Source organism: Heliconius melpomene, chromosome 20 (assembly GCF_056956725.1).
Source record: "Heliconius melpomene rosina isolate 202511_hmr_F chromosome 20, ASM5695672v1, whole genome shotgun sequence".
NCBI classification, from domain to species: Eukaryota; Metazoa; Arthropoda; class Insecta; order Lepidoptera; family Nymphalidae; genus Heliconius; species Heliconius melpomene.
In genome coordinates, this window is record NC_140408.1 from 1,728,849 (window position 1) to 1,741,367 (window position 12,519).

At 32.0% G+C, this 12,519-nt stretch overlaps 2 protein-coding genes across 2 annotated transcripts; both read left to right on the top strand.

Moving 5' to 3' along the window:
• Positions 1 to 317: 317 nt before the first annotated feature.
• LOC146527462 (uncharacterized) lies at positions 318 to 4,772 on the top strand. Its single transcript, XM_085204803.1, has 8 exons — positions 318 to 571; positions 1,174 to 1,222; positions 1,583 to 1,707; positions 2,149 to 2,362; positions 2,914 to 3,031; positions 3,175 to 3,239; positions 3,651 to 3,812; positions 4,001 to 4,772. The coding sequence occupies exons 2-8, from the start codon at positions 1,220 to 1,222 to the stop codon at positions 4,526 to 4,528; spliced, it is 1,215 nt and encodes a 404-aa protein (XP_085060929.1). The 5' UTR covers positions 318 to 571; positions 1,174 to 1,219; the 3' UTR covers positions 4,529 to 4,772.
• Positions 4,773 to 5,194: 422 nt separating this feature from the next.
• Gas41 (YEATS domain-containing protein 4 Gas41) lies at positions 5,195 to 7,494 on the top strand. The gene is made up of 4 exons (XM_085204806.1): positions 5,195 to 5,419; positions 5,540 to 5,821; positions 6,455 to 6,641; positions 7,257 to 7,494. The coding sequence occupies exons 1-4, from the start codon at positions 5,372 to 5,374 to the stop codon at positions 7,433 to 7,435; spliced, it is 696 nt and encodes a 231-aa protein (XP_085060932.1). The 5' UTR covers positions 5,195 to 5,371; the 3' UTR covers positions 7,436 to 7,494.
• The last annotated feature ends 5,025 nt before the right edge of the window (positions 7,495 to 12,519 follow it).

The following is a 12,519-nucleotide window of genomic DNA, read 5'->3' on the forward strand; positions in this document are numbered from 1 at the left end:
GATCTAATGAAATAAATGCTATTATTAATTATCTTTTCCCGCAGAATTGGATAGCAACAGTAATTTTAGTATACAAATTACTTAAATATGCACACAGAATTACAAACACTTTTACGGTGAGAATTTATATAATTTTTTATCTAAATATAGTATATGCACATATCAAATTATTAATAACTTCGCTTACCAATAAGTACATAGCTGACACGACCAAAATAAGTCAAACTCGGAACATATAAGGCTTTCACTGATTCAAAGGTTGCAAGGGTAAGGGAGGGGGCCTAATAAACTGGTCGTATCAGTCAGACGTACAAGAAAATTCAGTTTCACGCGGCCCCGCGAGGGGGTGACACGCGAGGGGATGGCGAGCCAAAAATAAATTTCCCATTTAATATCGAACGTTTCAAACGGTGCAGTTGCATTTTGCACCTGTATTTTCTATAATATGTGCTTTGTATTAATATTATAAATATTATTTTCTTTCTCCATGTCGTGTCCAGCTCTACGTAACGTGGTCAATATGATTATTTTTTGCTTCATTGTCTATACGCTAGGAACGAGCAGGCCGGCTGTGAGTTTATACTGTTACTTACTATGTCCTAGTTATAATAAAATTAGTTTACATACTACTTGTGTTTATGATTACTTCACTGTGACTAATATCTATAAAGTATCGTAATAAATTTAAAGGAAAATGTGTTGGCAATAATTATTTATGTATTAATTATAAATCTCAATGTAATTGTTTATAAAATACCTCTATAACGTTATTATAATATATTAAAAATTTGCACATAATATAAACCATTTTATTACATTAGCATAACAAGATGAAATGTGTTAATGTTTATTTAATAAAAATAATATAAATAGTTCAATTTGTGCAATAGTAGCTAGAAATGAATATGGCTGGGCCTGTATGATTGCCTCTTACGAGTTTTGACAGCGCGATCGATCGGTATTAAACTTGCGCCGTACGTTCACGTGAAAATTTCGCGCGAAATATACAATTTGTTTCTTCGTGCACGTGGATGTAATTATTATGCTATTATAGAATTTAAATTTCAATAAAATTACTAAATATATATTTTAAAATAAATAATATTTGTAAATGTATACATACATAGTATGCTTTACATGTGTCTTTTAATTTAATCTTTATTTTTTAAACAGGTCTTTAACGCTCTTGGATATATTTCTGCGTGATCAATTCACAAAAATGGTATATATTTGTTTTGTTTTATAACGCATGTATTAGTTGAATAGATTTTTTATAATATTTAATTTATACAAAAAAACATTTTATAGAGTGTATGTAGTCAAGTGCATGTAATTTTGCAAGTGTCATTGTTTTACTTTTATTTAACAGTATTTTATTAATTCAATTTAGATTGGGAAATATTTAATTTAAGATCTTTTTATTTTATAAAAGATTAAATATTAAGTATGACACAATTTCACTTTGTACCTTTGTTCTTTAATATACCTAGATTTAGTTATTATCGTAAGAACTTTTACTATTTATGTTTATTTATTTATGAAATTATTTTACTCTAAAATACTATATTTTGTATGTAAGTAGAATGCCGCCGTGACCAGCTGCCTGGACGGGCGTATTTGTCCAATACACTGGGAATGCTGCGACGAGGGTTGCTGTGTGCCAGCCACAATCACCGCGCGCAACGAACATTTATGGTATTCACAATGGTATGAAAAATTTATACATACTGAAATTAAGTCAGTCGTGGCGCAGGGGCACAAGTGTGACTGTAAATATGACGGGTCGAGGGTTCGATCCCCACTCGAGAAAATTAAACATTTATTTAAATTTATATTTCCTATTTCTTAGCTCCTTTGTCGAGGTTAAGCGCGGCGTTGAGTTCTGCCACTCAACACGCAATGCCTCCAGAATTTGACAGAAATGCCTGCCTATATAGGCAGGCATTTTATGATTCTAATCATATCATCATTTTTTTAATGATATGATTAGAATCATATCATTAAAAAAATTAAGGTTTTTCTTCACTGATTTTGTCTAAATTTAACAAAAAATAGAGAAAACAATATTCAGTAATACTACAATCTCTCGTTCTATCTGCAATACGCAAATTAATATTACAAAAAGTATTCAAATTATAATCTTTTCAGGCAAGTGCTTTTTCTACTGGGGACATTCGCTGGTATCATAGTATGCTGTCTATGGTGTCTGCTGTACCGGCGGCCTTGTGGCGTTTACATGTGCTCTTTTGCTTGCTGTATACCTCGAAACCGTTCTGAGCACGATTCAGCCGGTTCTGTATATCCACCGCCAAGATATAGTCGCTGTGGCTCTATACATCAGGCTCCACCGCCTTATTCTGAGGTAATTATATAATTTTTATATTAGATATAACCAAGTATCTAAAAATAAACCAATTAGTAATAAAAGATATTCAAAAAATACTACTAATGTACGTATTTTTACTAATGTACACTATATAAAAAAACTTATAACATTTGCTCTCCCTCTCTAAGAAAGAAAGAAGCATACCTGCAAAGTATTTGAAGTCATAAAAAACGTCAATTATAGGTAAGTTTCGATATTGATTTTAGTAGGTATTAGGAAAAAGGAAAAATGTAGAGTAGGCATAAAATTTTCCATATAAATTATATTTTTTGAAATTATTAAACAATTCTTGTAATATTTCATAAATGTTTCATGTAAACCTTTTATTAAAGGTTATGAGCCCAGTCGTGGTGCAGGGGCACAAAGTGTGCTGCAAAATCGACTGGTTGTGGGTTCGATCCCCACTCGAGGAGATGAAATATTTCGGTTCCCTCTGCCTACCCTGCTGTGTGCGGGTTACAGTGTGAGCCTGAAAAAAAAAGTAATTATGTTGTAAGAATATTTCTAATACTATATTTTTTTTGCAGGTTACGTCTAAGCCTGATCTGTATCCACTCGTTATAACTTGTGGCGAAGGAGATGGCAAGTCCGGAGGCAGCTATCTTATGGTGCACTATTTTAGAAACTACGTTATTCGAGCACCAGGTGCTTAAGACACTATATTATATTATCTAAAACAGAATTATTTTAATAGTTATCTATTATTTTTAGGCCAACGAGTGTTGGATAGTAAAACTAAAAATATATATTTTTTTAAAAATATTTAAAATATACATTTTGTATTTTAGGTTCTTTGTCAGCTACGAGCACAGCGGAATCTCTAAATTCTAGTTTCTTATGTAATGCAAATGAGGTAAGCTTAGACTTAAAAATATTAATTAATTTGAATATAATAGAATTGCTATAAGCTTATAGTTATTATTATTTTAACTTAAACTATTTCAATAGCAAACAGAGCAAATTTAGTATGAACCACTATTCTCTCTATCTTCTTATGCTTAAAAACTGCGGTTTGTTTAGCCGAACAGATAATTAGGTATATATTAGTAACACATTTTCTCAAATGGCAATAAAAACTTGCCCTGAAAGGATTGCGTGTTGAGTGCCGGACTTATCGTGGCGCTTTGGATCGATACCAACGTGAAGAAATTAAAATATTAAATATTTCATTTCCTCGAGTGGGAATCGAACCTACAACTTTTTGCGGTTACCGTCACGACTGTCCTCTACCCATAAGTATTAATTAATATAAAATATTAAACAGGCAAATTCCATAATTCCGCCGCCATACTCCTGCGCAAGCAACTACGGTGAGTGCGGCGTCGGCTGCGGCCGCTCCGTGCTGCGCTCGCTGTCCTCGCTGACAGAGCCGCGCCGGCAGACTCGCGAGCATACCACGTTTAGAGAGAATCTTATTACGTCACCGGTAAAATTGTATTAGCATAAACTGTAATTCACCATTTAAATTACTCCGAATGGTAATCTAAGTCCCAATTATAGCGTTTACAACAGTCACAATACCTCTTAAAATTTCTAATAATTAACCCAAAGTTACGAAAATGGTCGTAAATAGGCATTTACATACATAAGAATATCATTTTTGTTTCATTACAGGATCCTAACTATGATCTAGAGTTAGAGCTCATCGACTGTGATCTTTATTGCGATGGTGGTTGCAAGCCTCGTCTAGGGTCATCTCCTCCACCGCGTCGGGCATCTCCTAATGCTGATGAATCTTACTGTGAACGAGCGGCCTATCTACGACACTTATTTTTGACATCACCCGATACACCAGGTGGCTGTGAATCACCACCGCAGCCTACAAGTCCAACACAATCCCGGGAGTCTACGCTACGTAGACAAATTGATGAAAGATGTCAAAGACGTCACGATCTGTTCAGAAAAACACCACGGACAAGAAAATCGAGCTTATACATACCATTGTCAAAAATTCCTCCCGGTACGAGAAAGTTACTCACTAGATCAGCACCAGCGACTCCCAGCGGTGCTCTTGTACCTAATTTACTAAATTTTACACAAAGAATCTCGGCTTCGAGACACAGTTCGAGGTCTTCTAGGCTGGAAGAAGAAAATGATCCATTACTGGGAGACGTAGAACCCCCAACAGATCACAAGTTTTGAGGAAATGTTAGTAAAAAAATATATGTGAATGAACTCTACAACGTCTAACTGAACAATATCTAATTGTTATGGCCTAGTATGCAAAACCCCGACCAGCAATCGTACAGTGATCATCCAAATCTAAATATCGCGAAGTAGCTAGCTAAATGTTTATCAATTATTACCTAGATATAAGTAATGAGCTTGTTGGACCATTGTTCACTTGCTTTCTATTATTGTATTAAATGTCAGAATAACCTAAAAACTAGTATTATTTGTGTACGTCATTTAATATTTCTATCGTTTCGATAATAATACTATTTTTTAAATTAAATGCAATTAAATATCTTTATGAAACAAGTCTTATGTTTATATGTGCCTAGCGCCAAAGCCAATAAAGTCGAAGCAAATATACATATTAAGTATAAAAAAATATTTTAAAATAAAATATAAGATATTAACTTATTATTTATCAATTTCTATTACATCAGATAAAATTGAAGGCATTTGTACAATGACAAAAGGTTGCATATGATGCTACTTCTGGTTCTGTACTTATTTTATAATCGATTTATTAAATAAGTATCGATTATTGGTTATGGATAATTTTTTTTAACTGTTGTGCACAATAAACTATTATCTATATTTTATATTCTATATGCATTATCATACATGTCTATTGATCATCTGTGCTGTCAGTAGTTAAAATTAAAAGATTTTTTTGACATTTGAGGTTAAGGTTTGTTTACAAATAAAATAACATTGATATTATACTGATCAATAGTTGTAATAAATTCTGTTTTCTCATTAATCTTAGTAAAAACTATAACCGTGGATACAAATAATTTAAAATCTGATATAGCTATGAGTTTGCCAACTGATTTTGGTCCCGATTCAGGGGGAAGAGTTAAGGTAAATACTAAATTATTTAACATAGAATTACAGCATACAAAATACACCTATAAGAATAATAAGTTCTTCTAATTTTCATTATTATAATAATAATAAATAAAATAATAATAAATGTTTTAGGGCTTAACCATAGTCAAAGCAATCGTATATGGTAACATAGCGAGATATTTTGGCAAAAAACGCGAAGAAGATGGGCACACGCATCAATGGACGGTATATGTAAAGCCATACGCTAATGAAGATATGTCAGCTTACATAAAAAAGATTCATTTCAAATTACACGAGAGCTATGCAAATCCTAACAGAATAATAACTAAACCACCCTACGAACTGACAGAGACTGGTTGGGGAGAATTTGAGATAGTTATTAAAATATATTTTCATGATCCTAATGAAAGACCTGTGAGTAGTAATAAAGTCCCAATTTATTTACTGCAAATAATACTATTGAAAATTATTTCAATATAATCATTCCGCTGAATAGAAATTAAACCCACAACCATCACTATAACAATTATTTTATCTTTTATGTGGTCTTACAATGAAAACCTAGGCTAGGCTTTTAAAGCCATTTCTATTATATTGCAACATTACCTGCAGTTACTCTGCATGACAATAATTCAAATTCAAAATTCAAATCCAAAATATTCTTTATTCAAATAAACTTATAATAGGCACTTTTGAATCATCGAATGAACATATGAACAAAAAGCTACCACCGGTTTGAAAGGCAATTTTGCTGAGAAGAGCCGGCAAGATACTCAAGTTGCTCTTTTCGAAATCAATGGTACAATCTATTATGACATTAGTTGGCAGCTATCCTACATTACATTCAATAGACATTAATTCCATACATGTTTATCCTCTAAATATTCTTGAACTGTGTAATAAGCTTTGTCAGAATTTTTTTTACTGATTTTTTAAATTTTGGAAGATATATTTGGAATTATTATGTCATGCCTATCTAGGCAATAAAATTTATGTCACCAACTTATTAATTGACCAAAATCAATTTATTAATTTAACATTTTAAAGGTAACACTTTATCATATACTCAAGTTATTTCAATCACCAGTAAGTGAAGGAACTCCTCCAGTAGGACGGGCCCTAGTAAGTGAATCATACGAGGAAATAGTATTCCAAGAGCCAACACAATTTATGCAACATTTGTTAAACAGTGTAAAACCAATAACTAATGGTCAATGGACTCATGATACAGATTGTAAGCTATTTTTTACATTATTTCTTTTAGTTTTTATTGATATAAAAGTAATATATTTTTATACATGTGTTTAATGTAAAACATTGTATAAGGAACCAAGTGTAAAGACATTCCATTCTCCAATTTTGAGACACTATGTGTTGAATTGTGGATCTCAATGCTTGCCAGAGCAAGAAAATCTAAATATATTGTAATATAATCATTCCTTTGAGTGGGGAACCACTATTAGCTTGTTGCCAGGTAAATACTGTTCCACTTGGAACGGTGTTTACCTGGTAACAAGCTGATAGCAACTAGATGTGCCTAAGTAGGCACACCTAGTTTAACAAATAATACTTTTTATAATGCATTCTTGATTAATTTCACTTTGCCAATTCTTTTTTTATATACATTTGGCAAATATAACCTAGCCTACCAAATCTAGTGATTGATTTTAAAACCTTAAGTTAAAAGTAATTAAAGAAAAAGGCTATAAAGTCAATCAAATCTAAAACTATGCTAAATTAAAAATATATATATATACTCAATAAGTATAATAAATATAAAAATTAAAATTAAAATTGTAAAATTTTTTTTATACTTATTTATAATTTTTATTTACTATTACATTTTTAGTTGAAGAAAAAAAGGAAAAAACGCTAGAGAGAATTATAGCGGCCCAAGGAAAGGTCAGAGGTGAAATATCAGAGTTGAAGGACAAACTCCAACTCGCCAAAGAAACAATATCTAAGTTCAAAGAAGAAATTGCAAAGTTACAAAATAATCCTGCATCAAGTATTTTAACTGGAATTTGATTAGTTGTAATTTAGAGTATGTTGTAAAAACTTATTAAAATAGATTTTGGTACTATTTATATCATTTTGTTTAATTATTTAATCCTATAATTCTTTTATATACTACCTAGGAGTAGCGCTTCGCTCAGCTCAATAAACGTTTTGGTTCTAAATCCAGAGGTTATTCCATACAAGTTAACAATCAACCTCGCCATGAAGGCTCAATTTTTAATACACATTTCCTTTTGAAATTCGAAAAGTTATTTCAAAAGTTTCATAAAATATTGTCTGGTTTTTTTACTTGGTATTATTTATAATACCTAATATAAATAGAAAAAAATGGTAAAAGAAAGCCATTAAATCAGCTAGCCATCGTTCTATTGTTTCAGTAGCGCTATTGATCGTTTTACAATCCACATATGCGACTGAACATATTTCAAATGCAACAATAACATCAATCAAATACAGCGAAGCGATTAGTTTATTGTCAAGGATCACGTGTTCAATTCCTGATTTAGTAAAATGTCGCCATGATTATTAATTGTCATTTTCATGTGGTCTGTCAACTGACTCTTAGACTTCAAACTTTGTGTTTTATTTTATTTTTTCTTTGTACTCATAACACAAAGAAATGATATAAAAAATGGCAGAAGGAACTGGGAACCTAATGTTAAGACACTTCGTTCTCCACTTTCCGCCGAAATCTTAAAGTATTGCGTGTTGAGTGGCAGAACTGAAAGCCGCCTTTTGCCTCGTTACCAGAGCTAAGATATCGTCGTCGCTTACAGCGAGCATGTCAATGCGCCAGAAAAGTTTACATGCATATTGTATTGACGTAAACCGGAGATTATCAAAAAATTATAATGTGATTTCTTTAAAAGAACCGTACAAGCATGAGTCGGGCTCAGGCAGACAGACGGACAACAAAATGATGTTATAAGGGTTCCTTTTTTCATTAAAAGATACGGAACACTTATATGTAAAAAATATGCTCTTTTTAGTGCTGTCATTCGTACCAAATATTAGTGCCATTTCGGAAAACGGGACAATCTTACGGTGCTGTCTTTGGGGACACCGGGACACACACCGGAAAAAACGGGACGGTCCTGTTCCAAAATGTACGTCTGGTCACATTACAAATAGCTATAGCCATATTGTCTGTCACGTCCGTCTGTTAACACGCGATTTTAACCTAAGTGCATTCTTTACATGACCTACTTAAAGTTAAATGCTGTAGTGTAGTTTTTATTTATATCAAAGATTTGTTTTATTGTCTTTAAAAATAAGGTAAATTTGCTTTCATTTTCATAGTTTTTAGTATAATTGGTTATCTATTCTTTTTCCGAACCTGAATATAATTTTACATTGTTTTTATAGAAACAATTCGAAAACATACTAGTATAATACTAGTGACTTCTCACTTTTCACTCACATAATAACAACGTTTATTGGGTAGAAAAGCCAATTGCCTCTTTAGTTCTCCATAATTAGTGAAGACATAATTATAGCCTCTAGGTATACCTACTATAGGTACTTGTATTAAAATGTATAACTACAACGGAGTATTCGAACCGACATACCTTAGAAATGCACGATAACTAGGTAAATCATAACATCACAAATCTTTATTTTTATGACATGTTAGTCAATCACGAAAATATTCGTTGCAGAGTTAGATCTCACACATACACACCCAATCTACATTATTTCATTTTTTCTTATCCATGGAAATTTCTCTTTTACTTAAAAAATTAATTAAAATTAAATCAGATTCACGCTGTTTTCCGCACATAGCAGGGTAGGCAGAGGGAACATAGTGTTAACACGTGTGTGTTGAGTGGCGGAATTCAACGCCGCATTGCCAGAACCACTGCCTCGATATCAATGTGAAGAAAGGGAAATATAAATTTAAGTAAATATTTTGTTTCCTCGAGCGGGGATCGAACCCACAACCATCGCATTTCAATCACACCCTCCTAAACCACGCTCCTAAACCACGACGTTCTCCCTGCACCACGACAGGTTTTACTTCTTTTTTCAAATATTTTTTTTATATATGAACAATATATTTAATAGATATATTTGTACCCTTTGTAATAATAAGTATACATTTGAACAAGGGTTGATTGTGATCGACGACGCGTCGGTCAAGGTTAGTATGTACCTACATCGCTATTTTTACTGCTCGTTTAGTTATAACTGTTTACTCTACCTTAACCTGTAGTACTCTAATTTCTCATAGAATTTTTTTTTATTGTCTACTTATAATGACGTCTTCATTCCTTAATAGAAGATCGTGGTGGAAAAGAATCATTTTCAATTCCTCGCTCTGTTAGAAAGCGTCGTTGAACCCCGCCACTCAACACTCAATGTCTCGAAAATTGGGCGGAAAATGGGGAAACAGATGTCAGTCTTAACACTAGGTTCCCTCTGCCTATATGAGAGACACAATATAAACTTGATTTTTATTCATAATCGATGATTCTTAATTTTATTAGATAATGTGCACCGTTGGGATAGTTCTACCAAACTTCTACATCTTTAAAAATCGACAAGGGTTTTTTTTTAAAAAATAAATGTTATGAAGATTTATATTCAAAGTCTTCATAATTTACAAAATACAACTTACATAAAATTAAACACTTAAATGCCATGATGTATAAACTCTGATTCAACCAAGAACTTAATGCATTTTTTTAGTGCAAATTTGTTTAAAAATGTACAAATGTATGTATTAATTTACTCTATTAAAATTAAAACAAATTTAAGTACAATAGCCATCTTTTTAGCCTTCGCAAAGGTAACGTCTTTTATTATACCTCTTCATGTGACTTACGAGTTCTTTAGATCAATATTAAGGTAAATGTACGGGAGTTTGGCAGTTTAAGGCTCTCATAACTTTAAACTATTGTAAATACATTATTAAAGGTTATATGAATTTGCAAATTTTAGTGTGATCAAAGTGGGTCTTTTGGCAGTAATTTAATGTGTGAATTATGCGGTTTAACTTAACCTTAATTTTTATATTAATTTATTTGTGGACCTCTAATTTGAACCCTACTTCGTGATAAAATTTAGCTCTGTTTCTAACTTCGTGAGTTTGTGTCCCCTATTTCGGGTCACAAGTTTTTACCTCGCGAGTGAGGTTTTATAATAAAAAAAATTAACACCTTTATTGGTTTGGATTGTAAAGAATTTGTAAATAAAAAAAAATAGGTAGATCAGCTTAACGACATTAAAACTTTCATAAAAAAAATCAAATCAAATTAAATCATCTTCACGCTGTATCCCGCACACAGCAGGATAGGCCTAGGTAGATAGGTAGGTAGGTAGGTAGGTAGATAGGTAGGTAGGTAGATAGGTAGGTAGGTAGATAGGTAAGGACCTAGTGTTTTTAAAACACTCCGTTCCCCACTTTCTGCGGAATTCCGGAGTCACAGCATGTTAAGTGGCACAACTCAACGCCGTGCTTTGCCTGAAATATAAATTTAAATAAATATTTTCTATTTTCTATACTATTCCTATTTTCATCTCCTGGAGTGGGGATCGAACCCACAACCAGTCGGTTTTACAGTCACACTTTGTACTCCTGCGCCACGAGTAGCCCCAACTTTTATAATTTACAAATTATATAAGCTCAGTTTTAAAAAAACTACATTTTTGAACGTTTATATATTTTTTTTATAAAAAATATATAAAAAAACTCAAAATTCAAGTTAAATTTTTTGAAGCTAGGTATGCCAGTTTATAGAACTATATATTTTCGCAACCAGTTTGTACGGCGTTTTGTGTTTAGTAGGTATATATTATATTCCTGAAAAATTCTTGAAAAAATAAAAAGATCTTTATTTAGACTTATAACAAGACTAAGATAAACACTATTAACAAAGACAAAGAAGTCAATGTGCTGATTTTACGTAGATTTATTTGTCACGAAGTTAGAGAAAATAATGAAATGTAGGGGATCTTATTTCGTGTTACTGATTTTAGTAACTTCCGCAGTTCTGTTTATTCAGTATTTTTTACATTATGTAAAGTAATCATTAACAACCACGTATATTCGATAAAATACACAAAAATAAATTATAAAGGTTGATTAAAAAATAAAATTACATTGGCAGTACCTATACGAATTTAGCTTAAAATTACCAATTCAGGTTACCTTTAAAATAGTAATATAGAAATTTAAGTGGACAAAACATATACCGAATTTTGATCACGAGAAACTTTAATAAATACAGTAACTGATTTTAAGCTTTAAATTTAAATTATCTTAGTTATAACATAAATATAAATTTATTAAAAAGTATCTAAGATTTCCCTAATTCGGTAGTAACACGAAATAGCGGACACTTGATAAATAAAATGTCTGCTATTTCGTGAATCGATTTATTGCAATGTTAAAAGAATTTTATGCTTCCATCTATTTTTTTTTTCAATAAAATGTTTAATTATAGAATACAAAAAAGCATATATTCAATGTTTTATTCGAATAACTTACCTTTGTCTTTCTACAACCTTAAGAAATTCTTACCCTAGTCTTACGGTCGCAAGCATCGCAGACACGTTACAATGCAGTTTGTAGCCAACTCTGCGTTTAAAATGGCTTATTATTTTTGCCAGAAGCAAAACTCACGAAACCACGTACTATCACGAAGTTACCGTCACTTACCTTAACTTAAGAGTTATTTAAATCTTTGAAGGTTGTCGGAGAGAATAATATGTCATATATTATATCTATACTTTATAAATATTGAGTGTTGGTTCCTAACTTTTCATATAATATAAATAAATAAAAATCGCCTGGTGTGTTCTTTACACTGCACTGTCACCAGGTGATGAGCGACCAGTGGAACTCGTCCCTGGACAAATGCGTGCACAGACGTTGACCTGCTATCCTGAAATCGGTACATTAGGGATAGGCGAATCCGACTCGCACTTAACAGGTGAAAACCTGTTTATTTTTATTTTTGTCCCCAAGTTATCACACGAAAATAACTACAAGTATTTCAGCATTGAACTAAAGTTGTAAAGAATGTTTATTATATCCTTTATAAAACTAGTCCTTTTAAATTTATATATAAAAGGAATCATATGAATGGCAC

Excerpts from the sequence above, each read along its gene's own strand:
- Gas41 (XM_085204806.1), top strand. The coding sequence starts at position 5,372 with ATGAGTTTGCCAACTGATTTTGGTCCCGATTCAGGGGGAAGAGTTAAG. Across the intron at positions 5,420-5,539 it reads ATTCAGGGGGAAGAGTTAAG|GGCTTAACCATAGTCAAAGC; the intron begins GTAAATACTAAA and ends TAAATGTTTTAG. Across the intron at positions 6,642-7,256 it reads ATGGACTCATGATACAGATT|TTGAAGAAAAAAAGGAAAAA; the intron begins GTAAGCTATTTT and ends TTACATTTTTAG.
- LOC146527462 (XM_085204803.1), top strand. Across the intron at positions 1,708-2,148 it reads CATTTATGGTATTCACAATG|GCAAGTGCTTTTTCTACTGG; the intron begins GTATGAAAAATT and ends TAATCTTTTCAG. Across the intron at positions 2,363-2,913 it reads CTCCACCGCCTTATTCTGAG|GTTACGTCTAAGCCTGATCT; the intron begins GTAATTATATAA and ends TTTTTTTTGCAG.